The sequence below is a fragment of the Falco cherrug genome, chromosome 1 (genome assembly GCF_023634085.1).
Source record: "Falco cherrug isolate bFalChe1 chromosome 1, bFalChe1.pri, whole genome shotgun sequence".
NCBI classification, from domain to species: domain Eukaryota; kingdom Metazoa; phylum Chordata; class Aves; order Falconiformes; family Falconidae; genus Falco; species Falco cherrug.
In genome coordinates, this window is record NC_073697.1 from 98,949,192 (window position 1) to 98,976,607 (window position 27,416).

At 41.1% G+C, this 27,416-nt stretch overlaps 2 protein-coding genes across 3 annotated transcripts in view; one reads left to right on the top strand and one right to left on the bottom strand.

Moving 5' to 3' along the window:
- SLC15A4 (solute carrier family 15 member 4) overlaps window positions 1-14,620 on the bottom strand; it is a 30,776-nt gene extending 16,156 nt beyond the window's left edge. The window contains exons 1-4 of the mRNA XM_005439575.4: window positions 13,906-14,620; window positions 5,535-5,830; window positions 4,494-4,662; window positions 3,354-3,431 (exon numbers count right to left, since the gene is read on the bottom strand). Of these exons, the coding sequence (XP_005439632.3) occupies window positions 3,354-3,431; window positions 4,494-4,662; window positions 5,535-5,830; window positions 13,906-14,475 (1,113 nt within the window). The 5' untranslated portion in view covers window positions 14,476-14,620. The remainder of the gene's footprint in view (window positions 1-3,353; window positions 3,432-4,493; window positions 4,663-5,534; window positions 5,831-13,905) is intronic.
- A 4,642-nt stretch (window positions 14,621-19,262) lies between these two features.
- Window positions 19,263-27,416, top strand: part of GLT1D1 (glycosyltransferase 1 domain containing 1) — a 58,117-nt gene continuing 49,963 nt past the window's right edge. The window contains exons 1-2 of one of the 2 annotated variants that reach the window (XM_055711265.1): window positions 19,263-19,745; window positions 26,975-27,123. In XM_055711265.1, the coding sequence (XP_055567240.1) occupies window positions 19,678-19,745; window positions 26,975-27,123 (217 nt within the window). In that variant the 5' untranslated portion in view covers window positions 19,263-19,677. The remainder of the gene's footprint in view (window positions 19,746-26,974; window positions 27,124-27,416) is intronic. The other variant, XM_055711272.1, reaches the window with a different exon arrangement.

A 27,416-nucleotide genomic window follows, 5' to 3' on the forward strand; every position in this document is an offset into this window, starting at 1 on the left:
CTGATGCAGATTTAGTTTTTGATACTAAACTGTTTCCCTGTGTGTGTAAACTCAAGGTTAGAATAGATGAATATTCTTCTAGAGGTTACGCAGGATGACCAAGGGGCCTGTGACAATGTGAAGTTACACCCACAGTAAGAGGAAGACAGCCACGTTCCCTTGAGGCTGCAAATCTCAACCACTGCAAGAATCTCAATAACCCAAGCCCTGAGCCTCTAACATGGGGGGGGGGGGGGGGGGCATGCATCCCTCATTCTAGATGAGAACCCCGTTTCACTGGCCGGTTGCAAGAACTCCAGTATGGCTGTGACGATGACACACTGCAAAAACAAGGAGTTAGCAAAATGTGAACCTTTAGTTCTGCATAAGCGAAGCCGGAGTTGGCACTTTCACAGGAGTTTGAGCCAGTGCACCAAGTCTTTGACTGACATCAAGCTGTGTCCACACACGGCTTTGTCAAAATCCCCAGCTAGCATGAGCATATGTACGTGGCACATTTTTAGCACTCTGCACGCAGATACGTTGTGACAACAGTAATTAGAAGTACTACGGCTTTCTTGCTGTGCATGACAGTTGCCATTGCAGTTCTCCAAGGAACCCTGGCAAATGCTTTCTGGTTCATAGTTTGCTGACCCCAAGAAGTTATGATGATGATGATGGTAAAACTCAATTCACCCCAACCTCTACTTAATGTTTCCCGGGCATTTCAAGATCATAGACTTGAAAATGGAATAAGCTGGTTTAGCTATATAAAAATACTCGGCAGTTTGATACATAAGGTTATGTACATTGCTTAGCAATCTTCACATACTTCGAAAAATGCACCATGACTTCTGCCGAGTCAAACTCTTGCTTATTTTGAAATATTTAGCAATTTAAAACTTTCAATATCCCTCCCTCTCCCACTCACCTTTTCATTTGCTTCAAATATCACATCAGCATTAACCTATGTAACAGTTTGTACAAAGACTGATTTGTGTAATTAAGAGTCAAGGATGTAGGAATGTTTTATCATTGCTGAATCTGGTAAGACAGAAGAATAATACCAAACGCCTCTGGCACTGCTGTATTTCATACAAGCACTCACTTGGGGGGGGGGGTTGTTTAAAATGTATGGTTTTCCATTTTCTACTCTATCAGGAGCCTGCAAATTAAAAGGGCATACACATATTTCACTCTTTTCAAATCAAGAGGTAGTAAGACTTTATTATTATTGGGCAGAGGTGCTAAAAGAACTTAAGGAAAACCTAGACCTGGTAAGGTACAATGTTTTTCATGTAAAACATTGTAGTACCACACCTTTTCTTAATTACCACAAATAATTTTCATTTGGAGCAATCAAACAAGTCAGAATCACTTTCAAAGATACTACCCACATAATGCAGATTACAGGTCAGCATCCTTCAGGTAAACCACATACCAATGAAGACAGCAAAAATCTAATTAATTTGACTTACACTGTTAATGCTGATAGATCACAGCAGAGTATTTCAAAACAAGACAAGAACAACACAACAGATGTGCTGCAGAGAAAGGAACCAGTCAGTTAAGCAAGACAGAAAAAAATGATTTAGAAGTATCAAGAGAGACTAGGATCATTGTTCCATTGTCCCTGCCTTAAATTCTGCATATTTTAACTAAACACTAAAACCAGGTAACTAACTTTTAAAGGCACACTTTTAAATTAGACAAAGTGGCTACATGGCATGAGTGGTATTTTAAAGTCTTTTCAGCAACACCAATGAAAACTTTTTGTTTGTTTGTTTTTTTAACTAATCTAAACATAATGCTCTACTTACAACTTGAAAACAACTCTAATGCCCAAAAAAGGTGGTGAGGAAAGCTCAGTTTGATAAACAAAGCTCCATGTTAATTTCTATACAATAAATATTCAGACTGACAATATTTTTAATTTTCAGACTGACAATGGGACACTGAAGTCTTGTGTGCACTTTGTTAGAAAAAAGAAAATCCACTTCTCTAGTCCAACGACGACAATGTTCTAACAAGAGTCACATAGTTCATAATAACAGAAAAATATTAAGAGTCCCCTCTCATACTCAAGCAATAAAGAAAAGTAAAAAGCTCAAAGAAAAGAGCAAATGTAAATGTACTAACCTGTATTAAAGTAAAACTAGGTGTATATATTTATTAGGTGTGTATATATATATATATAAGGTATATCTAACACAATTACCCTGAATATGGTCCACAATTAAAACTGATGCAACTAAAACAGAAGCCTCAGACTAATTAGGATTTTGAAATAAGAAAATATCTTATTTTTAAATGAACATGGAACTCAAACACCACAAAACGGAACCCTGAAGTTAAAGTGGCAATGGCTTTCTGTCCCCAAAAGCTATGCAAAAAAAAAATAAAAATCCACAGAGAACTCAGTTGAGGAAATTTGCTTTAGATTCTTTTGTTGACAGCACGCATTTAACTGAAAAAGTCAAACTACTCTTTCTTTATAGTTTTTTTAACTGTATAAAACTAAGTAACTATCATTTGGTTGGTTTAGAAGTCTTACTTAGCCAGTATGACTATATCTATATCTATATTTTATATATTTTTATATATATATATATATATATTTTAAAAACTTCCATTAAGCCTTTGGCTGTGATTCAGAAGCAGCTCAGTTTTCAGACAAGTTCAAAGAAAAATAAAACACCAGCATTTTGTATTTTTGATCTGTATAAAAAAGACTGAAGCCATTCTGTCTTACTGATATGAATCTGAAATAAAACAGAAGAAACTTGATTTTAAAAGAACGTTTTAGTAAGCCTGTTAACAACTTACATTCATACTTTTCGTTTTTATTCCTCAGTACCATTTCTGCAATTACATGATGCCAGCCTTTCTTGAAAAATATTGATCTAACAACTTCCTTCAATATGCTAAACTGAATCAAGGTAAAATGAATACTGATTAAGCAGTATAAAGTTACAAATGTATCTCAGATTCCAAATTTGCAAATACTAATGTTTCAGTTCAGTATGGGTATTCCTCCTGAGTTTTTAGGAATGCTTGTGTACTACTTATGACTTTGAAAACTTAGGGCATAGAGATTTATAAGCTTTCTTCAAAGATCGTACTTTGTCTACTGAAGGATAAAGACATTCTTAATTAAAGCAGTGAAAGTTACCTAAATACATTCAAAACAGAATGGTGTGAACTCCATACACAGGTAGCTGTGCCAAAATCTCTGTACTATGTGTCATGCTTCTAAATGCCCCACGTCTGTGGCTATCGATTCCCCTTAACTTTCTGGAATTTTTGTACCATACTTACCCATTTTGCATTTCAACTAAAGAAAAAATACTTTTCACTTGCTTTGCCCTGCTTACCGTATGAATTGAGTTGGTGTCGTTTGATATTTCAGGAATTTTCAGATGGAGACTTTGCAACACATATGTTGTCTGCATCTAGCATTAGGAAAGATAAGTTGTGATTACTTGAACAAGATAGTACTAAGAGCAAGGTATTTTTACATTTTTAATAATTAACAAAGATTATACCAGAGGTAAAGTGTTAATATAGCAAAACAAAAAGAATTGTTGTTAGAACATGTCAAGATTTTTTAACCTTTACATTTATTTTTATTAAAAACACAAAGCATCACTCATGTGACTTTCAAAACAATTTCTGCTTATCTTCCCTCAAAAACCTACCTGCCATCCTGTTTCATCTCATTAAGACAGAAAAAACAGAAAGGAAGTAATTAAAATGAAATCTAGACCACTTACCCTGATCTATCTGAATCAAATGCAAGATGAAACAGAGCGCAGCATTTAAGATACGTTAATTTGTACAACTGTTAGTTTTAACTATCATTTTAATGCTTTTGTTTTCTTTTTTATTATTAAGTCAAAATATTATTTGGAAGTATTCTTAGTAGCCATTATTCATGTCTCAGCTTCGGGGTAGAGTTTCATATTTATGAAAGCCCCCAGAAAAAGGTGAAATTAGACACTTTGGCATACTGGTAAGCTAATACAGCTTTCCACAACAATTTTATCTAGGAAATAAAAAAAATTCAGAAGCAGCTACCATCACATAGTATTGGTTTTGTTAACATAATATTACTTAAATGACTCCTGAGATGCAACCCAGGTGTGTGAAAGACAAGTAGTTGACAGTATTGAACACACGGGTATTAAACAAGTCAAACTGTCAATACTAGAGTTCTGAAAAATCCTTTTCAATATTAATCTTCTTTAGAATCACAGCTACTGAACACTAACTGTGATAGACCTCATGGAACAGTTTCCCCTTGAAGCTTTTCTATGTTTCCTCCTGGCAGCTGATCTGGGGGGTGGTTTTCAGACAGGAGTTAGATTTGTAACACAGACTCAGAACTGCAACTGAATGCTAGTGTCCTAAGACCTTTCAACTGCAACTGGGAGAAGAGGAAATTATGGCCTTAAATTAAAAGTGATGTTTTTTAGATGCGTAAAATAAAAATGTAACCGTTTGGAACTACTCACTTGAAAATACACTGTCCAGTAAGGTATTAAAGCCAAAAAGACAGGGATAATCTTGACAAGAGCTTTCACATCTTCTACTTTATCTTCTCTGAATGGGCCCCCACGAGACAACTTGGCCATCTCAAACAGGCTTTGCTTGCGAGGTTGCTGAAGTATTCCCTGGCCTTCACTTTTGAAAAGAATTTGAAACGTTTAGTCAAACAACAACAAAAACTGACACAACTGGCAAACTCGTGACACTTCGTTATAAAGAAACTCATGCCTTTCAAAAATGAGTTAGCTATTCCTGTAAAATACAGCAAAACTAGGCCAGAATGAGTCATCAGCAGATTAAAGCACAAGCTGAAAACTTCCATTATAAAGGTTTCCTTATTTCCCATTCTCCCACCACCACACACAAATATAATTTATATATTCTGCAATATGCAGAACTTAAGAAACAGTATCACAAAATACAGGTTATTCTGATTCATTAAACTGATTTGCAATGTGAATACACGAAAGCCCTTGCAGAGGAGGCACTTGACATCTCTTATCATCACTGACTAAAATCAGCCACCAGTATTCCATGGGTATCTCTTAAGAGGGGAAAAACCATCTAGAAAGCAAAAAGCCAATATATGTTTTGGCTGCCATCAAGCCAGTTACGACACTAAATACAGATGACATGTTTTTCAAAGTAGAAGTTAAACATATCTAAGTAGAGAAGAAAGTAGAAAGTTAACTAACGCTTAAAACCAGCACACTTAGGTTACATTACACTTCCAGAAACTGAACTGTCAAGTCACAGCACTCAGTTGACAACAGCTGATGATCTTGCAGCATGGAGATCAGTGATCTCAAAACGTGCCCCTCTTTTATCCCAGAACTCCCAGAAAGCACCTCCATTATGCCAATTTTCCAGTTTCAGTTCTCAAAGCAAAACTGCATATTCTAGTGTATTCTCTAGGGTGACTTACTGCCAGCTAGTTCGAACTAACCCGTTCCAACTCTTAGGCCGATTCACTGAATTCAGACTATACAAAAGAGCTCATTACAAACCTATTAGTTGAATGTTCCACATGTCTTTTTCTTGAGCAACAAGAATATGCGAGAATTTTAAACATGTCTGTGAAGGCACTACCATCAGGCGGTTTTGTGATGAAGAAACTCTGACCACATAAGAAAACCATGAATGAAATCCCAATGCAAACTGTTGGGATACTATATCCAATAACAAAGCTCACATTCTGTTGAATGTATGCAATGCCTCCCAGAGAGAGAATAGCTCCCAAATTAATGCTCCAATAAAACCAATTAAAAAATCTTCTTGTGGCTTCTGGACCCCGATCTTTGACCTGGAAAAGATTAAAAACAAGTCATTTAATTTCTGAATTCTGATAAACAGGCTTAATTTTCTTCAATCAAGTTCAATGCACTGAAGGGTATAGGTTTAATTTAGTGTCATACTGAAATGATTGAAGTGTTTTGGGCTTAGCATGGTATTTGATGAAATGACACCTTACTGAGCTACCCCATTACATCAGTGACCTTCTAGAAGTTCAGCACAGGGATAGAAAAGTCATACAATACTAAACTACATCGTTTTCCCATAGAGTTCATTATTATTTCTACTGCACTGTCTCTCATTTGATCATTTCTCTAGACAAAGATCACTCAGATTAATGTCCCGTAGTCCACAGAAGTGGACTTTTTTTTTTAGTAAAAAAAAGTTAAGCTACCCAAAAATTAATGTATTAATAGTATTGCAACAATTTCTTCTTCCAACTGTGTATGCAAAATAGTTAATCATATTCCGTTTTCTAAGCCTCAAATGACTACTTGGTAATTTAAGCAGACATTTAAATTTTAATACAGTCCTAATGCCTCTCATCAGAACATAAACTGAACACTTGCCATTCTGACCTTTAAAAAAATGAAATAATTACATTTGGGTTGCTTGAGGTGTCACAAGATCCCAGTAAACATTTACTCCTATGTTAGGTCAGCACTAGTTCATAGTGCTCTTTTTCTGCTTGAAGCTTTCAGCGTCTTTCAGAAGCTTTCAGTGAAAGTAAAGACATCCCTGGTTTACAGAATTACCCTGTACAGTTTTCAGCATCACTCTTTATTCTGTATTGCCTACCATAAGTCACCCCATGTTTTGCAATTAAGTCACAGGAACCCAGCATCACTCATAAGGTGTGATGTAGGAGAAATTATGCAAGCTAAAATTTGAAATACATTAAAAAGATCAACTAGTCTGTAGAAGAATTCATAATACCGTACTTGTCACTGTTTTATAACTGAAAGGCCATTAACAACGACTAGCAAGTCAGTGCCATGCACCAGTCTTGCTGAGTCAGTTGCTCTTGATTTCTAATTGCAAGTTTCCCTTCCTCATCTGTCAGATCTTCAAAAAAATCTGTGTCTAGTCTGCCAATAAAAAAAGCAAGCTATGTCTTGAAGTAAGTTTTTAGCATTGTCAGTTCTGATTTACAGCTTCAAGTTTCTCAGTGGTGCAAAAACCCATCAGTATCATTTAACCAAGCCTAACAAAAAAAAATATCAAGGCATCTATTCCAGTGCATGGTTAATAGCATTGTTAGGCATTCAGGTGGGGCTGTTAGCATATCAAATACAATCTTGAAGCCTAAATCCAAGAAATTCTCCCTTTCCAGTTTCAACTTGGTACCCATTTTGTAATTTTAACAGTCATCACCTGCAGTAACATATCAAGCTAGGAATTCCTTCTCAACCCTAAGTGGCAACAAATCATTATATCATAAACACAATGCTCCACTTATATGAAGAGTTAGCAATCTATTTTAGAGAGTTTCCATTTCTTCATCATAAAATCTCAGTTTTCTTATGATTTCTGCAAGGAGGATGCTTCCCACTCTTCCTACAAATGACCTTGCTCACGTCTATGCAAAGAAAAGCTGGCAGACAAAACTGAACTTCGATACAGGTAAGAACAGGGCAAGAACAGGGCAAGCACAGCACAGTGCTTCTATCGAGTATTATCCGAGCCTCCAACCATTAGCTCCTGAGAAACTTCATGAACGAAGGATGTCTTCTGTCTACTTAACAAATGCTGCAGGTCTCCCCTCCATGAACTTGTCTAGACTGCCTCTGAACCCAGGTCAGCTTTTAAATCCGTAACATCCTGTGGCAAAGAGTTCCCCAGCTAATTATACAGTGGGGAGAACCACCTCCATCTGTCTGTTTTGAACCTGCCCTGTACCAGTCCCACTCGTTTTACCACGTTCCAGGAAACAACAGAAGACAACAGCTTCATCCCACCCCTGGTCCAGTTCTGCCTCTCTCCCCCAGCCACTACTTCCACAAACCGTCATATCTTCCTTCCAGCTGCCTTTTCTGAGAGAGAGAGTTGCAGACTGTTTCCTGATTCCTTGCATGGGAACTACTGACATGTCCATGGCCCTTCCCTGAAACTTCCATCTCCAGTATCCTTTTTGAAACAGTGACCAAAAAGGAATGCAATGTTCAAAGGACAGACCCACCAGAGGCTTACAATGAAAATAATCCATTTTCTGCTTCTTTGTCAAGGTATATATAGCCTAAAAATCACATCACAGCCACGTCTGAAATGCCACTATAGCATTTCATTTACAAACATTAATAACTTAATAAAAATTGCACTGAACTAGCTGGTGGAATATCTTGTCAAAGCGGAACAGCCATGAAGATTTCTTACCAAAGCCAGAAAACAAGTGTTAAAAGGCAATCCTTGTAGTTCCTTTCAAGCACTACGTCAGCTGCCCAAAATATAAGCTATATTACATTTACAGCAGACGACTCAAGGTTTCCCCTTTCTAACTATTACTTGAGTTGTGTGACTGCACAAAATAGATTGGTTTATCCTCTTCATAAGTACACACTACATTTTAATAAGGAACCAAGAAGAAAACCATGTTGGAATTTTATTATTTTACTTTTATCAGGGACAAGTATTTTTCTCAAAACTGCACGATGTCTCCTTTCCCCCCTTATGCTTACATTATTTTCAATCATCCAAGCAGAAAGGAAAATCTATCACTCCCTCAGCTCAATTTCATCAGTGCTCAAGCACACACTCTCCTTGTGGTACCAGCACCACCAGCTTCATTATATTCTTAATGTCCTACCAGCAACTGCAGCAGGAAAACTCTGCACATAAATGGTACAAGTATGGTGTGGGTCCTGGCTCGAACCTGTCCTGTGGGCTAAGGGTTCCACATCCCTGCAGTAAAGGTCAAAATAGGTATGTTTACAAGATTCTGCCCCCATCATAACAAAATCTAAAAGGTATGAAAAAGGTAACCTTCTTACATTTATCACGTTTTAGTCAAACTCCCTACAACAGGAAAATGCAAACAGTAGCAGCAAAATGCCATGGCTAGCGTGCAAGGCTTCCTATCAGCAAATGCAAATACTGTAGTAACACTGTTTCAAAGGTGCCCTAACTTGAATGAATATTAGCAAGTATCTAATACACACAATTTATATGCTCAAGATAACACATTGTTTTGCATATCAGCCCAGATTGAGACGTTTTCCACAAAATTTAGCAGAGTTGGACAGCTGTCACTTATTTAGATCAACTCTCACTGCAAAATATCCTACCTTGAGTCTCCAGTTCACTAGTCTGCATTCCTCAATCTTACACAGCTTTTTTCCCTACTAAATGGGATACCACATCATTCTCCAAGAACACTAAGGAACACTCCAGTAGTGCTTCTACTTCAACAAAAATACAGAATGACCTACTGTACCATACAAGGAGCATCCCAATTGCCCCAGATTTTCCACTTTTAAACCATAAGTTTAATAAAACCATTTAAATTTTTTAAAAAATTACATTTTTAAACCATAAGCTTAATTAAACCATTTTAATTAAAAAAAAAAAACCACACCCAACCAAACTAAACCCCAAAAGCCTCCCACTCCCCCATAGCCCTCACCCAAAACTAAAAAAAAAAAAACAAAACCCCACACCAAAAAAATCCACCTACAAAGAAATGAAGGAAATGAGCAACTCTTAAGCCTTCTGGCCACAGCTGCTTTGTCGGTAACTGGCCACATGTCAATGCTGCCTGCATTCAGGTGGCCTCTAAAGAGGAAATAAAATGATTGTGCTACTTTCAAGACATCTAACATAACTTCCGCAAAAGAAAATCTAACCTAACAATTGATTTTTGTACAGTCCAAAAGTCCTTTTTCTTGTTATATCTGATAACTACCATTTACATATAGTTAATTCAAATGCAGAAAGAAAAGCACAGTGTCATTCTGTGTTTTCTAACTGGGACTTACACAGCACTGGATTTCAAAATAGTAAAGGAATAGTTCTCAAAATTAAAAATTTCTAAAACAAAACACATATCAGACTAATTATGGTCAGGTGAGATATAATTACAACTACAGTCTTCACGATAAAGAATCCTGAGTGCCTGGAACACTATGTTATGGTAATTATGTAATCATTTAGTTATTTACAGCCACTTTCAGCAGAGGACACATCAGCTGTGTGACTGCAGTGCAATACTCTAAACTCATGTAGGATAGGAGTTTTAACATCTTACAATCAAAACAAAATTTTAAATGCAACTACAGTAAAGAAGTAGTTGTAGTTACAACATCTGATGAAAAGTCATTACAAATATCTGACCGACAGCAACTTCCACAGCACAGCCATCCCTGCAGTTAACACTTAGACCTCATTCTGACTTGGAAGAAAGATGATCCCTTGCTGAATTATCCCTCCCCTGGATTTTTCAACACCAGCATCATTCTTAGGTGATGATCCAAGTACTAATCCAAGCAGTTTGTACAGCTCAAAACCAAAAATATTACACAGCTCAAGTATTAAGATTCTATTAGATGTTCCTGATTTTTATGTAAAGAGCCAGGAATCTATAAAAGCATCATTGCTTCCCCGTAGTTTCTATGTTTAGATGCTCTGCCTTGTCACAAAGTAATTACCCAGCTCTCTACAGCTAGGTCTGTTTCAAAGAAATTATTACCCGCAGGAATTATTTTTGCAGCAGCTACTACCTATCTGGAGTCTAGCATTCCGCAGTGACATCTGATTTCTGACATCATCTGCTAAGGATCTCAAGTATTTCCTAAACCCCAACATTTCAGAGTTCCAGTGTGTCATCATATTGCCTCTCTCCCTTTCCACTTTGTGACAGATCCAAAGCTATGACCTCCTATTTGACTCTCATAAAAGGAAAACGATTATTTAAAAGTTACTGACATCAGCAGTTTTAATTTGTTCCTGCAATCAACTGACAGTCACAAGTGGCAAATGTGACAAAACCCCCCAAATCTATCCCAGCCAACTATGTGAGCAGCCACGCAACAGAGCAAGGATGAAAAGTAGAAGCTTGCCCTTGTCCTTAGCCTACAAAAGAAAAGCACAATGACGTTTTCCTGTCAGGTTTACTCCTACAGAATTCTGACCTTCTAATCCATCACTACAGGCATCAGTTATTCTTTGAAAGCATCTGGAGAGAGCTCAGTAATACAGTACTACTGAGCTGCTACATAATTTCAGATTTTTATACTAAAATCTGAGCAGTCCTCAAAGTCTGCTTCCCCTCGCTAGTACATCCATTGTTTCTGTCAAAAAAACAAGTTAGTACTGCCGATGTGAATGCCACAACTTCAGTTTTCAAACACCTGCAGTCTTAGATGTCCGCAGTCTCCTAAGAAGTTCAACAACACAGTAACTTGCAGTTAGTGACCATCAAGTCTTTATACATGGTCCCCCATCCTTCCCCAGAGGCTGGAAAATCAAAGTTCTACAAAGAAATAAAGGTTGAAAATCACACTAAAAAGCCATCTCGACAGCAGCAATTTCCAACAGCATCCTGCCTCTGGTGATGCTACCATTAGCAATGGTTTTAGCAAAGCTAGAAGATTTTTGGCAGGTTATGGACTGCTGATGATTTAAAGACTATGATGGCAATTCAGAAAGAAGACATAGGGTTAAACCTAGCACCTCTAACCACCCTAACCCCACAATAGATTACAAGTAGAGCAATGATTGTAGCTGATAGCAGATCAGAAGTCTACTATTAATATTGGCTTCAACGTTGAAGCTAAATCAGCTTTCACAATAATGAGGGACAGTCATATTGTTTCCTAACGAAACAAGGTCACAAACTGCCACACTGAACAGGAAGTGACTGCAGAACACTGGCGCTTAAAAGCAGAACTGAAAATGCCAGGTTATACATATCACATGATTATAAACACTATTCTGAGAACCAGATTTAGACCTGTATGATGGACCAACCTGCAACTTCTAGAAAAACAGCTCTCATTTAGAACACAGTTAAGTAAAGTTGGTCTATACTTAGTTTGCAGTAGTTTTCTTTCCTAGGCTGACTGGCAAAAGTTACTCTATACTATGTCTACTTAGTCACTTGTAACACCAGTTCTAAAAGCACCCATTTAACAGAAATTAAGAAAGTACATCTTTTTTAATTTTGGAGAAAAAGAAGTATTGGAATTTAATTTCCTGTTTTCCACAAAGCAATTCTTTTCTTCCAAATAAATAAATCCTCATTACATTTAGGCTCTCCAGCCAAGTTACAGATCATACGCTAAAACTGAAAAGATTACATGGTAATTTTTATGAATGTTAATTGTTGAATTCATTACAATGAAGTGTAATTAACAATACTTACAAGGTGGTTCATATCAGCTGAAGTACATGATACACAAGTCATATTTTCCTTTGTTTGGTATTTAAGGGAAAGAGGACAAATCTTATCAGCACACATCCAGCCAAAACATGTTTGCATTGTGTTCTGGTGTCCCAAGAATGTGACTCTCAGAGACAGACTTTATTCTCAGCAATATATATCCACCTACCCAGCAGTTTGCTACATTCCTATACAGGTAGAATGCACCCCAGAGGACCCTAAACCGCACAACAAGGTAAGTGGTATGCTGTAATGATAATCCAGAAAAAGAGAGAAGGGAAAAAATTCAGTCCTCGGCAGAGCTCTACTGATTATTATGAACCAGAAAGGTGTACTTCTTTTGCTTCACCATACATAAATCACCGTGAATTATCTGCAAATCTAGCCAAAACTTGCTTTCTGTGAAATCCTCAGGGGAAAGCCTTTAGAAAATCCAGCTAGTTACAGCTACACTTCCATTGGCAATGGCTCTTCTTCTGCCCTGTTCCTGCCATTATTTATCTCTTATATTTAACGTTCATAAAGTGTTCTGGGGATAAGCAGTCAGTTTTGAAAAACACCTTACAAGATAAAGTCATATTAAAGCCACTTCACTTGATGGGCTCATGCTATCTTAAACAGAACCAATACGCTGGGGGGACACAGTGTCATTCCAAAGAATGACAAATGTAAACTGCACAATAGAGACTGAGGTATGTTATTGTGGTAGATGCTACCTCGCACAAAGAATTTCATGGCATTTCTGATACCTGCTCTAACCAGAACCCAATGGGCCAGTAAACAGACATGCAACCAGATCGGGGGTATTTTCCTTGCTTTGTCATCAATCAAACAGTTTGGTTAGAAAAGCTGCTCAGTACCTAAGTACCTGAAATTCTCAATCTGTAAAGCAGAAATTATACTTCCAACATCCAGTCAGCCTACTACCTTAGCGTAAGATTGTAAAAAAAGTAGGTGCAACAGCACATTCCAGTCGGTACTGAACAATGAGCTGCCTCTGAAATATTTTCTGTAAAGCCACTTGGTTCTGCAGTGATGATCCAACGAATGATACCACTGAAGTGCATCTGAGTAAGGTTGTTTGACAGGCTATGTCCTTATGAGAACAGCCCAGGTAATATGTTATCACACTGAGAGCACCTTCCCACCTGTCATGTAACATTAGTTCGAACAAAAATACCACTCAAGGGCAGTGCAGCACAGAGAATACCTAAAGCATAAAAGACTTGTTTGTTCTCTAGCCTTCGTTTATCACAGGATGATAAAGGCCTCTGAATGCTGCCGCTGAAGGCCCGTGTCATCCTTGTCAAAGATAAAATGTGTATAAGGTATTTCATCCGATGAGCTCTGAGGTCAAATTAACTGGGTACTTAATGGCTGTTCAACCCAACTCCTCAAGGTGGTGATGGTTTAGCCAAATCAGGTACCACACGTAAGGCAGAGCTACCAGGAAACCAAGGGTCATAAGAGACCAGACACCACACAGCTACCAAAACTCTATGAAACAAGGTCCAAGTTACCAGCCAGCACTGCAGAGGGCACAAGGCTGGGTGACCCGATTCCCCCTGAGACTTAACACGTACAGAACCTGGAGGCTGCGGGTGCACTGCCCACCCCACCAAGGCAAGCCCCCCTGCACGACTGACAGCCATCCCCTGGTTCGGATCAGCACCCACAAAGGATTTGGCAGCAGCTGCCAAAAAATACTTGACCTGGTCCGCCCCGAATGGGGTGATGTTGGCCTTGACCGACCCGACGCCCAGCCCCACGAGGACCAGTCCGACGAAGGTGGCGCTGGCACAGTAGCGGGTGGCTCCCACCTGGGAGCAAGGCGCCACGGTGGCGTTGGCCGCCGGAGAGGAGCAGTTCTCTATGGGGAACAAGGGGATGTCCCCACAGAGGCCCTGGCGGGTGTGCGGTGCCGCGATGACAGGGAAGGCCAGCATGCCCAGCAGGTAGAGCGCCATGCTGAGCAGGATGGTGCCGAACTTGCCCAGGAGGGCATCAGCCAGCCAGCCTCCGAAGGGCGACACCAGGTAGGTGATGCCCATGAAAAGCAGCAGGGCCTGGCTGGCCTGGGCACCCTCCCAGCCGTAGGGAGGCCCGTTGAGGAAGAGCACCAAATTGGAGGTGATGCCGTAGAAGGCCACGCGCTCCAGCAGCTCGGCCAGCAGCACGGCGGCGCAGGCCAGCCGCCGCCCGTGGAAAGCGCCGCTCGCCGCCCGCCCGCGCTCCCCGCTGCTCAGCAAGGGGCTGCGCTCGCTCGGCTCGGCCTCCTCCATGACGCGGCCTCCTCCTCCCCGGCCCGGCCGCGGCCGCTCCGCGCTTCCCGGCCCACCCCGAGGAGACGCGGCCGCGGCGGCGCGGCCCGACCCGCCCCGGCGGGGAGCGGCGCGGCGCCATTAGCTGAGGGCGCCGTCGCTCCGCCGGTGGCACCGTCACGTGGGCGGCCGGGCCCCAGCGAGCGGCGAGCGGGGGGCGGGACGTGCGGGCCGGAAGCTGCGGGGCGGGCCCGCCGGGGGCGCCGCCGCGAGGGAGCCCGGGCCGCGAGGGGGCGCGGGGTAGCGGGCCGAGCGGAGCCGAGCGGAGCGGAGCCGAGCGGAGCGGAGCCGAGCGGAGCGGAGCCGAGCGGAGCGGAGCCGAGCCGAGCCGGGTCTCGCTTGCGCCCCCGGCTGTGCGGAGCCCCGCTGCGGACGGGAGGCAGCAGCTTTCTCCCCGCAGGTTTTCCCTCGTCGCTGTCGTTAGGACTCCAGGCGGGGTAAAGAGGCCGGGGGGGAGGGGCTGCAGGAGCAGCAGCAGCGAAAACTTATTTTATGGTTATTTTGTGCGTTAGCTCAGGCCGGGAGTTACGTTTTAGGCCTTAGCTGGAGCTGAGCGACTTTACTGATGCCACAGATGCAGCACTTGGCTTCTGTCAGAGCCCTTATGTTCTCCTTGGCCTTACCCAGCAGTAGCAGCAACGGCAGCAATAGTAAAATGCAGTTGGTTTCCCGACCTCGCGTCTCAGCCGGAAAAGTGAGAGCAAGGGTTGTCCCCGTAAAATGGCCATCCTGCAGAAAAATGCAAATGTGCCTTGTAAATTGTGCTGTTGTTGGTGTTACCATGGTGCTGGCACGTGAAGCTGCCTGGCCACCTGTGCTGGTATGGTAAAAATTCATTAAATTGATTACTGCTTATGAAAAAGGCTTCATCTTTAATTAGGGATTGCTTAACTTGGGACAGGGAGCTCAAGGACAGCTTAATGAGCCGGTGGTGTTTGTCCTGAGCCCCTGGACAAGCAAGATGTGAGCAGGCCCATCCCAACACCCAGTGCTGTGTGCAGCTGCGTCACCGCAGTACCTGTGCCGCGCTCGGGCGTTGGGCCACGGCCCTGGCCTGCGTGAACCTCACAGCCGTGCACTTTGCCTAAACTTCAGAGTTTACACACACTGTGTGCGTAAACTATTTCTGTTTTTCACTGATTATAAAGGTGGCTGAGCTCTGGGACTGGGCCAGAAGCCTCACCTACGGGTGGATGCACTGTGATGGAATTTTCTCAGTTCCCAAGAGACTCCTGGTGCCAGCTGCAACAGGGCTCCCAGCTGAAGGGGTGGACCTGGGCAATGTTAAGGTGGTAACTAGTGATGTATCCTTTCCTTATTGTCTGTAACGCTTTGCAGTAATGATCTGATGCTTCACTCCTATTGCTCTTCTATCATATTATGCATAATAACTAGTACTGTTTCCTTTTATTATATTGCATGCTATTTCCTGTTATTGTAATATAATAAACTGCATTTATTCTTACATTTGATTTGGAATTAATTTTTGCTTGTATCCAGTCAATCAGCAAAACAGCTGGAGCTGCCCGGCGGTGCTCGCCCCACCATGGGCGAACGGCAGCGGGATGTGGGTCATGTGCCCAGTGTTTGAAGTTACGTTTATCTGGATGTACCTGCAGTAATAATATGTCATAAGTACATGTGGGGAATGAAGACTTTGATGTGAATGGAACAAAGTGCATGATTAAAATGAGAAAACAAATTAGCGGCTGCAAAATCGAGGCCCCAAGATGTTCTTTTGTTCCACATCACGTATGTTGAGCTAAAGGTCATGAAAGTACGTAATCGCCTTCAACAGCAGATCTTAAAATCATATTTTTGGCCAGAACAAAGTGGGAAAGATAATTCTGGTTGTGTGTTTTTTCGGTAAACAGACTGACATCATATAGTTACACCCAACATCTAGGTAGGACTTAAAATTTTTGGAACAGTGTTGGTAATTGAGCAGGTGATGCTTGTAAAAGTAAATATATTCATTTAATGATAGGCTTTTGTAAATAACATGCCATAAAATGACTCATTAAATATATTTGCTTTCCTAACTAGTTAAATTTTGTGACAGAGGAAGTGAGGAAAATGCAACTAGCTATACAGAGATTTTTGTGCACTATTGTCACATGACTGATTCTGTAATTTAAAAAATTACATTTCAGCTTTGCCCAGCTCAATACAGTATATCATATCAATTGTGATTACATTTTCTAAGGAGTAGTATTGGCTGCAGGCTACAAAGTACGCACACTTTGTGTTATTTCGTGTTTTAATATATACAGATAGCACATTCCAGGGCCTTCATAGTTTCCCTTTCTGAGGGGGGGTTAGATTTTTGTACTGGCCTACTCAACAACTGTTACAAACACCTAACAATGCTGAACAGTCTTTGAAATGTACATTATAAAATGTTACTTAAATCTTCAAGTATTGAGAAGTAGGTAGTCTCACTAAAATTCAAACGCTACTGTTACAACCCAAACATTCTCTCTGGAAGTATAGCAGCTTCAGGAAGGTGGTTTATAATTTTCCTCCAAACAAGAGCAGTTAGCTACAGCACATTTAAAACTTCTTTATTAAGATACATCCATGACCCTCTCTTTGAGTAAAATGAATGCAGCTATGTATATGCAGTGATACATAAGTGAATGTACATGTTTTCAAAGATAACAATATTAATGCCGCATAGACTTGAAGATTTTCAATTTTTGCAGTTAAGGCCTATACAGCATTAAAAACCAGAGTTACCATAAATAGTAATAAAATGTTAAGACTTCTTGGAATGTTTCCTTTATTTTCTCTTTATTTCCCAGATGACTGTTTAAGTTTCCTCATTTGTCTCATGGAGCAGGCTTTGTCTTACTTTGATGTTTGCATTTTTGTCTTTTTTGTGTTACACACTAAATGTGCTGGATAGCTGCTGTCTGGTTTTAGAGCTAGCAGTGGTGAAAAGTTACAATGGCCGAGCTATTTTTAATTTGGTATCTCATGCAGATATCAAAACCACAGCTTCCTTTTAACCCACAACATGACTTTGTGCATTGCATCATCAGATATCTTGCTTTAGGCTGTGCAAATTGGGAATGATCCCACTTTGGATTACCTAGGCTGCTCTAGGTACAGGGTTGCAGCAACCTGGCAAGGTGTTTCTTGGCTGGCACGCACACAGACAGCTTTTCTCAGCATGATGCAGTGGGATGGCAACTGGGTGAGCTATGGTGTGCGTGGAAGATCTTGGAACCAGGAGGAGGGTCTGTTGGGGAAGCATTTAGAGCAGCAATGTATCAGGAGATTGAAAGGCAGCTGCATGAGCTTCGTGCAGTTGTGTCATACATTACAGGTCTGTTAGACTGACAGTTGGACAGCCATGATTAACAGAGATGGCTGGTGCTAGATTTGAGGGTGGTACATGCCCTCAAAAGGCCAAATACACGTCATATAAGCCACGTAGGTCAAGGCTAGCACCCTAGTCAGACTGACAAAAGCCCTCTAAATTTTGGTGGGGTCAGGAAGTGCCAGAAATGCTGTCTAAAATGATGATGCAAATAGCTTGGTCTTGCCTACCCTTAAGTTAGCATTTATGCTATTTTTAGCATTTAAGCAAGATTTGTTGCTTTTCTAAGTTGTAGCCCTCTTTTTTTAGTTTTGGTGGAGTTTAACCTGGCCTGAAAAATGCTGTACTGAATTTTTTCTAAGTGATAACTCAGTGAGATGCAGACAGGTGAGCATAGCTCTACAGCACAAAGACCCATTAGCAAAATGTGAGCCGGTGTACCAAAATGTTTACAATTTGCCAGAATACACTCCAGTATTTATCACTTCTGAACCCTCACTTCCTGAATACCGATCATCCTCAGTGTTCCACACAAGTTATTTGAAGAAGTACTGTTTTAAAAATTACTAAATTTAAGAGCCTTTCTCTGTATGTGGCCTATTTTTCTCCCTTTACCTGACACTGAGACTTGAAATGTAATTCAAGCCACGGCAGACAGGCACTACAGTTTGCAGATCACCTCTCCCTGTTTTCTGCAGCCTTGGGGAAACATAAGCATCCATGTGGCCCTGTAGTGAATTACACCAGGGCACCAGACTACGATAAAAGCAAAAAAAGTGAGTTTTCTGTTAGATCAAGCCCTCCTTATCTGTCTCATGACCACAAACATCCTGCATGCGTTCTCAATGTTTTTACAAAATGTTGAATCAAGTTCAAGGCCATGGATATCTATAGTCAGTCACCTGGCCCTATCAATCTCCCAACTGACGCCCTAAACTGGCCTCTGTCTTACTGCCCGCTGCCCGTCTGATCTGGGCTGCTCACTGCATTTCTGGCTATAATTGGGGTTTATCCTGAGGACTGCCTTCATGGTTTGGGATACAGCTTTCTTCATCATGAGTTCAAGTTATTCTTGTTTCTCTTCCCTGCTTTGTCGTATCTTTGGATTCTGCCTGCTGCCGTGGAGGCGGTGGTTCTGATACCATTATCTATTACCATGTCTGATTAGAGACAAAACTCTCCAATACTCGGTTTGGAGTTTTAGAAAGCACACTGATAAAATTCCTCCTGTGCCAATTCCTCACCAGAGCTTTCCCCTGGCCTTACACACCTTTGACTCTGCTTCGTCATACAGCCTTCCCTGACATTTAGTGCGGGTCTTTGACCCTCCCATTGCTTTGTTCTAGCACATTCCTCTGGCTTCTGTGGTTGCTGGCATCTTATCCACAATTAGCTTTTTCTCCTTTCCTGCACTGAATATGAACCAGCAGACACGTAGGGCGGCCGATACCAGCCCTCCGCTGATGTTCTCAGAAGCTCTCGCAGGCCTCTGCGAGGCCATGATCTGAGCAGTCACCTCTGCGCTGTTGAGTGCAAACACACAACACTGCTGGGGGGCCCCAAGGCTCCCGGCGCACGAGTGGGAGCTCACCCCCGCCGCCGGGACCCAGGGCTACCGCTGCCGGGTGCCCTCCCAGCAGCCACACCTGGCCAGGCCGCGGCCGGCCCCTCACGGCCGGGCCCTGGCGCTCAGCCCCGCGGGCGGCGCCACCCGCGCAGGGCTCCGCTCCCGGGCCCGGGCCCGGGCCAGGTGGCCCCCGCGCCGCTCCGCCGGCAGGTGAGGAGGCGGCGGCCGCGCTGCCCCTCGGTGAGGCGGCGGGCGGGCTGGCGGGGCCGCCATGAGGCTGCTCTTGCTGGCGTGCCTCCGGGCGCAGACCGGCAACGCGACCACCGCGGCCAGGATCCGGTAAGTGCCGCCCGGCGGCGCGAGCGGAGGGGGGAACCCGCCGCCCGCCCCCGCCCCCCCTCCTGCCTGCGCTGGCCGGGGCCGGGGCGGCGCGGGCCGCTTGCCGGGGAGCCGGGCCTGCGAGCGGTGGGGCCGAGCCCCTGGGCGCGGGGGCGAACCCCGCTGCGGCTGGGCAGCGCGCCCCCCTCGGCCCGTCCGACCGGGGAGTAAGGCAGGGGGGAGCCGAGGGGAATCCCCCCCCCCCAAAACATCCCCGTCCCCAAAGCGCAGACCTTTGTGCCGGGGGCGGGCGGCTGGCAGGGGCGCAGGTGGCGCCTGCGGGGCGGCCCGGGCTCGGAGGCAGGAGCGCCGCGGGGGAGGGGGGGGCCGGTGCCCGGGGCGGGGGTGGGGGGCTGCGGCGGCGCCTCCGCGGGCAGCGGTTGTGCAGGGGCTGCCGCAGCGGTGCGGGCGGTCAGCGGGCGCCTCGTGGGAGCACGGGCGGGAGTCGGTGCTTTGCAGGGTGTCGGACGGGCGGAACTGCATAAATATTCCCAATGTCCCCGTTAATTAACTTCTGTGATGTGGAAAAAGGATATGGCTGACAGCGCGTCTGAGGGCTTTGCTGTGTGGGTGTGCGCTTTGTTAAAAAAAATACAAATCATCACCACAAAAATGAAACAATTTCCAAATGGTTTTGTCCTCTTGGGGCCCGAAGTAAGGACTGGGTTGCTGCTTACCTTCATCCACAGTGCAGCTGTTTTTCTTAGAAATGTCGCAGGGTAGCCTAATCATTGCAAGTTTTTGCCCAACCTTGATCTGCGCATTCGCACACTGTTAAGGTTATGCATAGATAGAAATAGTGCCCTGACATTGTTTAGCTTTTCACACTCGTGTCGCGCCAAGTTCAGTCTTAGTTTTGTGCAAGACTGCTGTACGGGAAGGCAGAACATACCTGCCGCCTTGTGTCACTCATACAGGCAGCGAAGATACAAACAAATGGAGCATGAAGACCAGAGAAAGCTGGACCAGAGAAAGTTTTCTGTGTTTTAAAACAATAATTATTAATAAAATGTTGACATAACCCAAATACATTATAATACATGTTTTTATGCCTGTATGTGTCAGCACAGAGTTTACGTGTGGTGGTTTGTGTGGCATCCAGCGTTTCCTTTCATCTCTTACTTTTGCTCTCACTGGATAATACAAAACTTGTTATTCTTGGGGACATCAATGCTTATTCTTCCTCCATCAGATTATTTCTTCTACCTTTGCAAATTAAATATTCACTTACCTTCATCTTCAGCTTTGAGTAAAGCTGGACAAACATTTAGACTGTGGAATCATTCAGAGGTAATCTAGTGGAAAGCAGGTTTTACATTATTTCTAGTTAAGCTAAGCCTGAATAAACCAGACAAACAAAAGTATAGATATTATTTCAAATTGTCTTTTAACTACACCGAGGCTGATTGTGGTCATGGGAGCATACTGCATCAAGAGACACTGGTTTAGCAAAGTGTTTTTACGGGAGTCACAGTAACCAGCAGTTGTGGTTAGCCTTCCCCAGCTGTGACTCTTGCAAGGTGGCCTAAGATAATGTGTTTTAGTATGAAAGAGGGCATAGGCTTGGTGAGATGCAACAGCATGGTTAACATGGTAATACGATAAACCATCTGCCAACGCGATCATTTGCAGCTCTGTGAACATAGCTGCAGTGATCTGTGTAGAGTACGCTGACTTGCTGTAGCATCCTGTTGATTTATAGGCGTACCTTGTACAAAGTGGATGCTGCTTTCTCATGCACATAGACCTTCAAACAGAAAGAAAATAAAGAGTGAAAGGTCAGTTTAATTCACGTTTATGATAAAGGATTCTAACAGAAATAGTGTTTGCAAGTAGTGACTTATGTAATGTTTAGTTGCTATCTTATCACCTACTACAAATGTTATTTATAGTAGTAATATAAACGAGCCCGTTCAGGAAAAAAAAAGAAGTCTGATCAGGATAAAAAGTATTAGCTAGCAATTAAATCTGTCTTCCTGACTAAAAGGCTAGTCAGGTGACAGCTATCACTAAAACCATCCTAAACAGATACTTCCATCTAATACGGGTTTTCTTAAGACTTTATGCCATTAAAAACCAATAAAAATCAGTGTCTATAGCCAAAGGCTTGGACGTGTCACTTCTCACACTAATCTGCCATACCTGAGGTTAACTGCATATGGTAACCTCTGTAGCGTATGTGTTAATACACAGAAAATGTATATTCCAGCTAATATTTTGCCTCAGTTGTATGTGCATACATGCTTATGAATTTATTTTTTCGGTATTTTTTTTTTAAATATATCGAACTATGGCACTTTTGGTTAGGTATAAATGAAAGAATGAAGTTGTCTCCAGGTTGGACACTTGCCAGCACAGATTAGTTTTATGGCTTAATATCACTGGATATACTATGTTTATGGTATTACAGCTGTTCCTATAACTGCTTCATCTTTTCGTAAATAACATGTTCATTTCCTGGGTTTAAAGTTACTGGTGACAAAGATACCAGAATCTAATTTGGCTAGAAATCAGCTTGCTAAAACAAGCAATATAATGAATGTGCTGTGGGCTTTATTCATATTGGTGTGCATAATCTTTAATCACCTTAAAAAATATGAGGAATGAGTAGAGAATAAAACACTAAGCAAAAGCCTTTGGCTAGGCTGCCATTCTTCAGCCTTAGAAATGAGATCAAAGAGGGTGTTAGGAAAGAAAATATATGAACCTTCTCTGCCCCTTGAAATGTTCTGCTCATCTTTTATTGCTTGGTGGTAAGGAGGAATAGAAATCTTGAATTAATTGGTTAATTAGAAAGATTTAGATGAAGTATTATGTCAGTATGTAAATTTTTTTGGAGGGGGAGAGATTATTTCGTTCTCATTTGAAATGGGACAGTTGAGATAGATAGCCACTCTGTAAATCTCCAGGTAATCAACTGCAAGAGAATTAAACCCACGAATTCAGTAATGGTTATCATTCCTCTTTACAATTATATTTCAGCTTAGTCATTTATTGGAGTAATTCTGAGCCCCAGCTTTTCTTTGGTTTAGTCTTACCCTATCTGCCTCCGTTAAAATCACACAGAAGAGCACTCATACAGCAGGGGATCCTCTTCTCTTCGTGATAGATCATAAGAGATCTTTTACCTGCCTACATCAGTTTGCACAGGTGCTGATAAGTTCTGCTGCTCTTTGCCTGGCCGTTCCCAGAGCAGGGCAGCTGCCAGGCACGTGTTCATCATCTACCTTTGGAGCCGGGATGCCGTCATTTACATGGCCTGCACTTGGCGTATGCTGCATCTCAAAGTGTTTTGCACGGCTAGACCTATTTAGAAGGCAGGGTTAAACTTTGCACAGTTATTTTGTCCTTCCAAAGGATACTTAGTGACTTCAGAACATAGAGACAGAAGGATTCTCTCCCCATTTTCACTCGTTGCTAATTTCTGTTCTTATTCACAGTGGATTTTATTCATTCATGCCCACACAATTTGTCTGTGGTGTTTAAAGGATAAGTTAGAGAAATAAAATCAAGAGTACTTTAATAAGTATGAAGAAAATTAAGATAATTTATGAAAAAACAGAGAAGATCAAGCAGGGTTTCAGCTCTTGTAATTCAGCTTCAGTGGGAATTACAAGTATTCAGCTCTGGCCAAGCTTCAGAAAAGGCAGTGGAAGTGACTGCTCACTCAGTAAGTTTAGAATTGTGCTGTATAGATTTAACAGTAGTTGATGCATAGCTGCTTTACAGACTAGACAGTCTAGGGAAAGGGAGAGTATTTTTGGATGCAGCCTTTTTTTGTGCTGTTTAAGTGCCAGTGTATCTACCTACCAGGAACATTTTGGAAATCAAACATTCTTTGTCTGCAATTAATTCCATTGTGGTATCCGTTGAAAATTAGAACATAAATGTTTTTGAGAGGAAGACATCACATAAGATAAAGATAATTTCAAAACTGTCATACTTTAGAGCTAAGAATACCTTTAACTCTCTTGTGTCTTAGCTTTAGCCATGCTGCGATTGGAACTATGGAACTGTTTGTGTATGTGAAGACCCGTGAACTGTGGATTCAGGTTGAAGGAAGGAAGACTGCTAGCCAGGATGAGTGACAAGTAGTGATCAATAATGTAGGAAATAAAAAAATGAAACATTGTAAAACATCACCTGGTATTTCACAGTTGTGTTAGAGAAAAAATGTTTTCTTACAGAAATCTTTAATAAAGATTAGAAAAGGGTTGTACCTTTTAGCAATATCTCTCTGCATACAGTATAGATTGACAAGTTTCACTTACACACCTATGATTTTCGAAGAGTGTAAAAAAATACAACAAAAAAACAGTGGGGTTGGGAAATATTTTGTCCAGTAGTCAGATATGTATAAATAACTTGGTGTAAGCAGTGACTAATATAATGTACTCTAAAAAATGATCTTTCAAACCTTCTGAATGACTGAAGTTATCCCTGTTTGGTTACTAGGAAAACACCCACAATCTGGAATCTGACAGCCAAACTCCATTTTAGAAATATTGTTCCCCCAAGTAATGGCCTTGGCTTTCCATTTCCAGAGTTTCAGCAGAAGGGAAAGATGTGGCAGGGCAAGGCAAATCCTGGATCCAAGCAATAATCACTGGTTGTTAAGACACTTGGAAATTTATCTGCTACATGCAAAACTGCGATAAAGAGAAAATGTAGCCCTGAGATTTAGCATTTTCAGTGTTTTCTCACATTCACAGAGACCAGGATATGTGTTCATTTTTATTTTTCATTCAGAAAGTATTTGTTTATGAAATGGTAAAATAATGTGAATACCCAGTTGCCAGGAGAAAAGATCTGGTTAATGTATCTCTTCTGTCTTGCCTTGATTCAGGGACATCTGTGACTTCAAGAAAAATCTCCTGCAATAGCTTTGTAGCACCCTATTATCATATTCCTTGATAACAGCATATGTGTGGAAATCTTGGTCTGCTTTTTTTTTCATTGTAAAGACCAAAAGTCATTTGGAAAATATGAAAATATCATTGTAAATTTCAGTACTTAAATACTACCCAATTGCTTTTATGCACATATATTTCCATATATACAAATAATCTGAAGCCTGTGACTAATCATATTGAATTCAATTGTACGTTTATCGGATTAAGGCGCCTCTATGTCTGGCAATTAGAATTATTCTGGGAATAATTTGATAATTTTTCCTTCTTAAGCTAAATGCAAATTATACGATTTTTAATTATTAAATATTAGTAACATATTAAATTTACATGCTCCTGAGTCGTCATATGTTGAAAAAAATATTGAAGTAATAGAGGTAATCCACAGTTTCTGACCCTTGGAATACTTGAATGAGTCCCTTTTTATTTACTGCAGAATCATCTGTCATTCAGCTGTGAGACTGGGAGCTGTCAAAACTGTGGAGGAAATTAAAAATACTTGTTCCTACTATTTTTTCTAAAAAAGATGTGTTAGATCCTAGCTGAGTTTCTTTGATTCCTGATGTCCTGAGAGAGTTATTTTTCAAATTAATTGTAATATGCAAACATACTGCTTGTACATGATAGTGATTTATGGTAATTGGAATACTGATGGGGAAAAATTCTTCTAGACTATTTAATGAGCACCTGTGAAATTATGGAATGCACACATGAGCATCGCAGCTATTTGCCCGAGAGATTTTTCTTTCCACAGCTGTGAGATTTGGGCATCATTATTTAGATAGAAATTGAGAGCCTCTTTCTGAAGGCGAGCAGGTACTCAGAACAAGTTCATGGGACAACTGATGTAAATAATTGCTCAGCAGTGTAAACAAGGAGCTTACAATCTGGCTGTATTATATTATTTATTAGTACTTACTATAATTTATTGGTCTTGTTTCAAACAGGGAAGTTAAAAGTGAAATGAGTTTCTTTTTAGAATAAGGAAGAAATACAGCACCATATGTAGCGCCAATGGAGCTTTCTGATAGTACTAATATGTTCCTTCCAAGGCCTCAAGACATTTTATAACATTTTAGCACCAATTTTTGCAGTAATGACTAACTTCTGCAGGACAGAAAATTACATTCCTTGGGAGGATATGAAATGATCATGAAATGAAAGAACCAACATTATCCAAGAAGCTATTAAGTTAGCAGGATTTTAATGCCAGAACAATTAATACACTGTGAGAAATAGATCAACGGGAACAGTATGTAATAAGCAGAAAACATTCATGTGGTCTTTTCATAATACTGAAAATGTAAACACTACATGTCAGCAGACACAGTGTGCTAGTTTCTGTCAAAATTCAGATTTTCTCCTGTATGTTTTTTGGCTGATGTCATTGGAAACATTGATAACTGATTCTGGTTTTAGTGGTGGGAGTTACGAGCCTAGAGTATAGAAGAAAAGACTAAAAGCTCACTGAAATGCCTAAAGTAAAGCTCCCTGTAATCAATCATTTCTTGACTTCAGCAATCTTTGCATCTGTGCTTAAGTATGAGGAACCTCTAAAGATGAAGGGGTAAGGTGACACTAGAATAGGGATGGTTGTTGTTTTCTTTTTAGCGATTGAGTTTTTAAAGAAGACTGTAAAAGTATTTGTGTAATTACTTTTGTGTAGTTTTTTTCTTATAATTAATCATCCTGTGCCTGTTTTACAAATGGGTAATGTAAGATTAGCAATCAAACCCACAATCAAACAGAAAGGGAATACAATTGCAACTCTCCAGTTTTACTTATGTATTCATTTTTTTGCACGTTCTGTATTTTTAATAGCACTGACTAGCTGCACATATTGGTGCTTTCTTCATGTGGTGGCCTGAGAACAAGAATCTGATAACCTCTAAGACCAAGGTCTAACACTCTGTTCAAAAGGAGTCTTTTCAGCCTGTTAACTGAAGCCCGATCAGGAAGGATCCTGATCATGCTGCACTTCTGCTGATTTCCAGCTGTGATGTTGATACTTTGTAGGCTTGGGCCTTAAAATGGATGCAGATTATGTTGCTTGGAAGTGTATTGGCTTCACAACGGTGAAGGTAACAAATATTTTCCAGGAAAAAAACCCCTTGTAAATAGCTCCATGGTTCCTTGAAAAAAAAGTTAGTATAAAGGCAAATGTCAGAGCAATAATTATTAAGGAAAAACATTTTGATTAAGGTCATTTAATGTTCTGGCACGCCTACAACATTAATAATATCTTTTTTTATTCTTTCTCTGTTTGTTCCAATAATGAAGGAGTCATCTACATGCTGCAGGTCACATCTGTGTTCTTAAAGACGCCTTCATGTATGAAAGTCCAACTGAAATAGCAAATCTGACCTCCACAGAGAAGTTTGATGCAGCCTTGGCCATTCATCTTTATAAAGGAGGCAGACTTCTGCAAGGTAATCCTCTTTCTATTTTGCAATAAAAATAGCTCTTAAAAAGATACCAAAAGAGAATAAATACAAACAGTTATAAATTACTATAAATGTATAAACCCACCTGTAATGTACTTGTTCTGTTTATCCACTTCAACAAATGTTCTGAAATGGTGAAAATCTTTCTCTGTGGGAGATCTGATCCAGAGAGGAGACAACTAAATAAATGTACTTTTAAAGCACATAGCGCATTTCATAATTTAGTACTTTAAATTAAGATAAGAGCATTATATTAACATTAAGGTACTTTCAGCAAA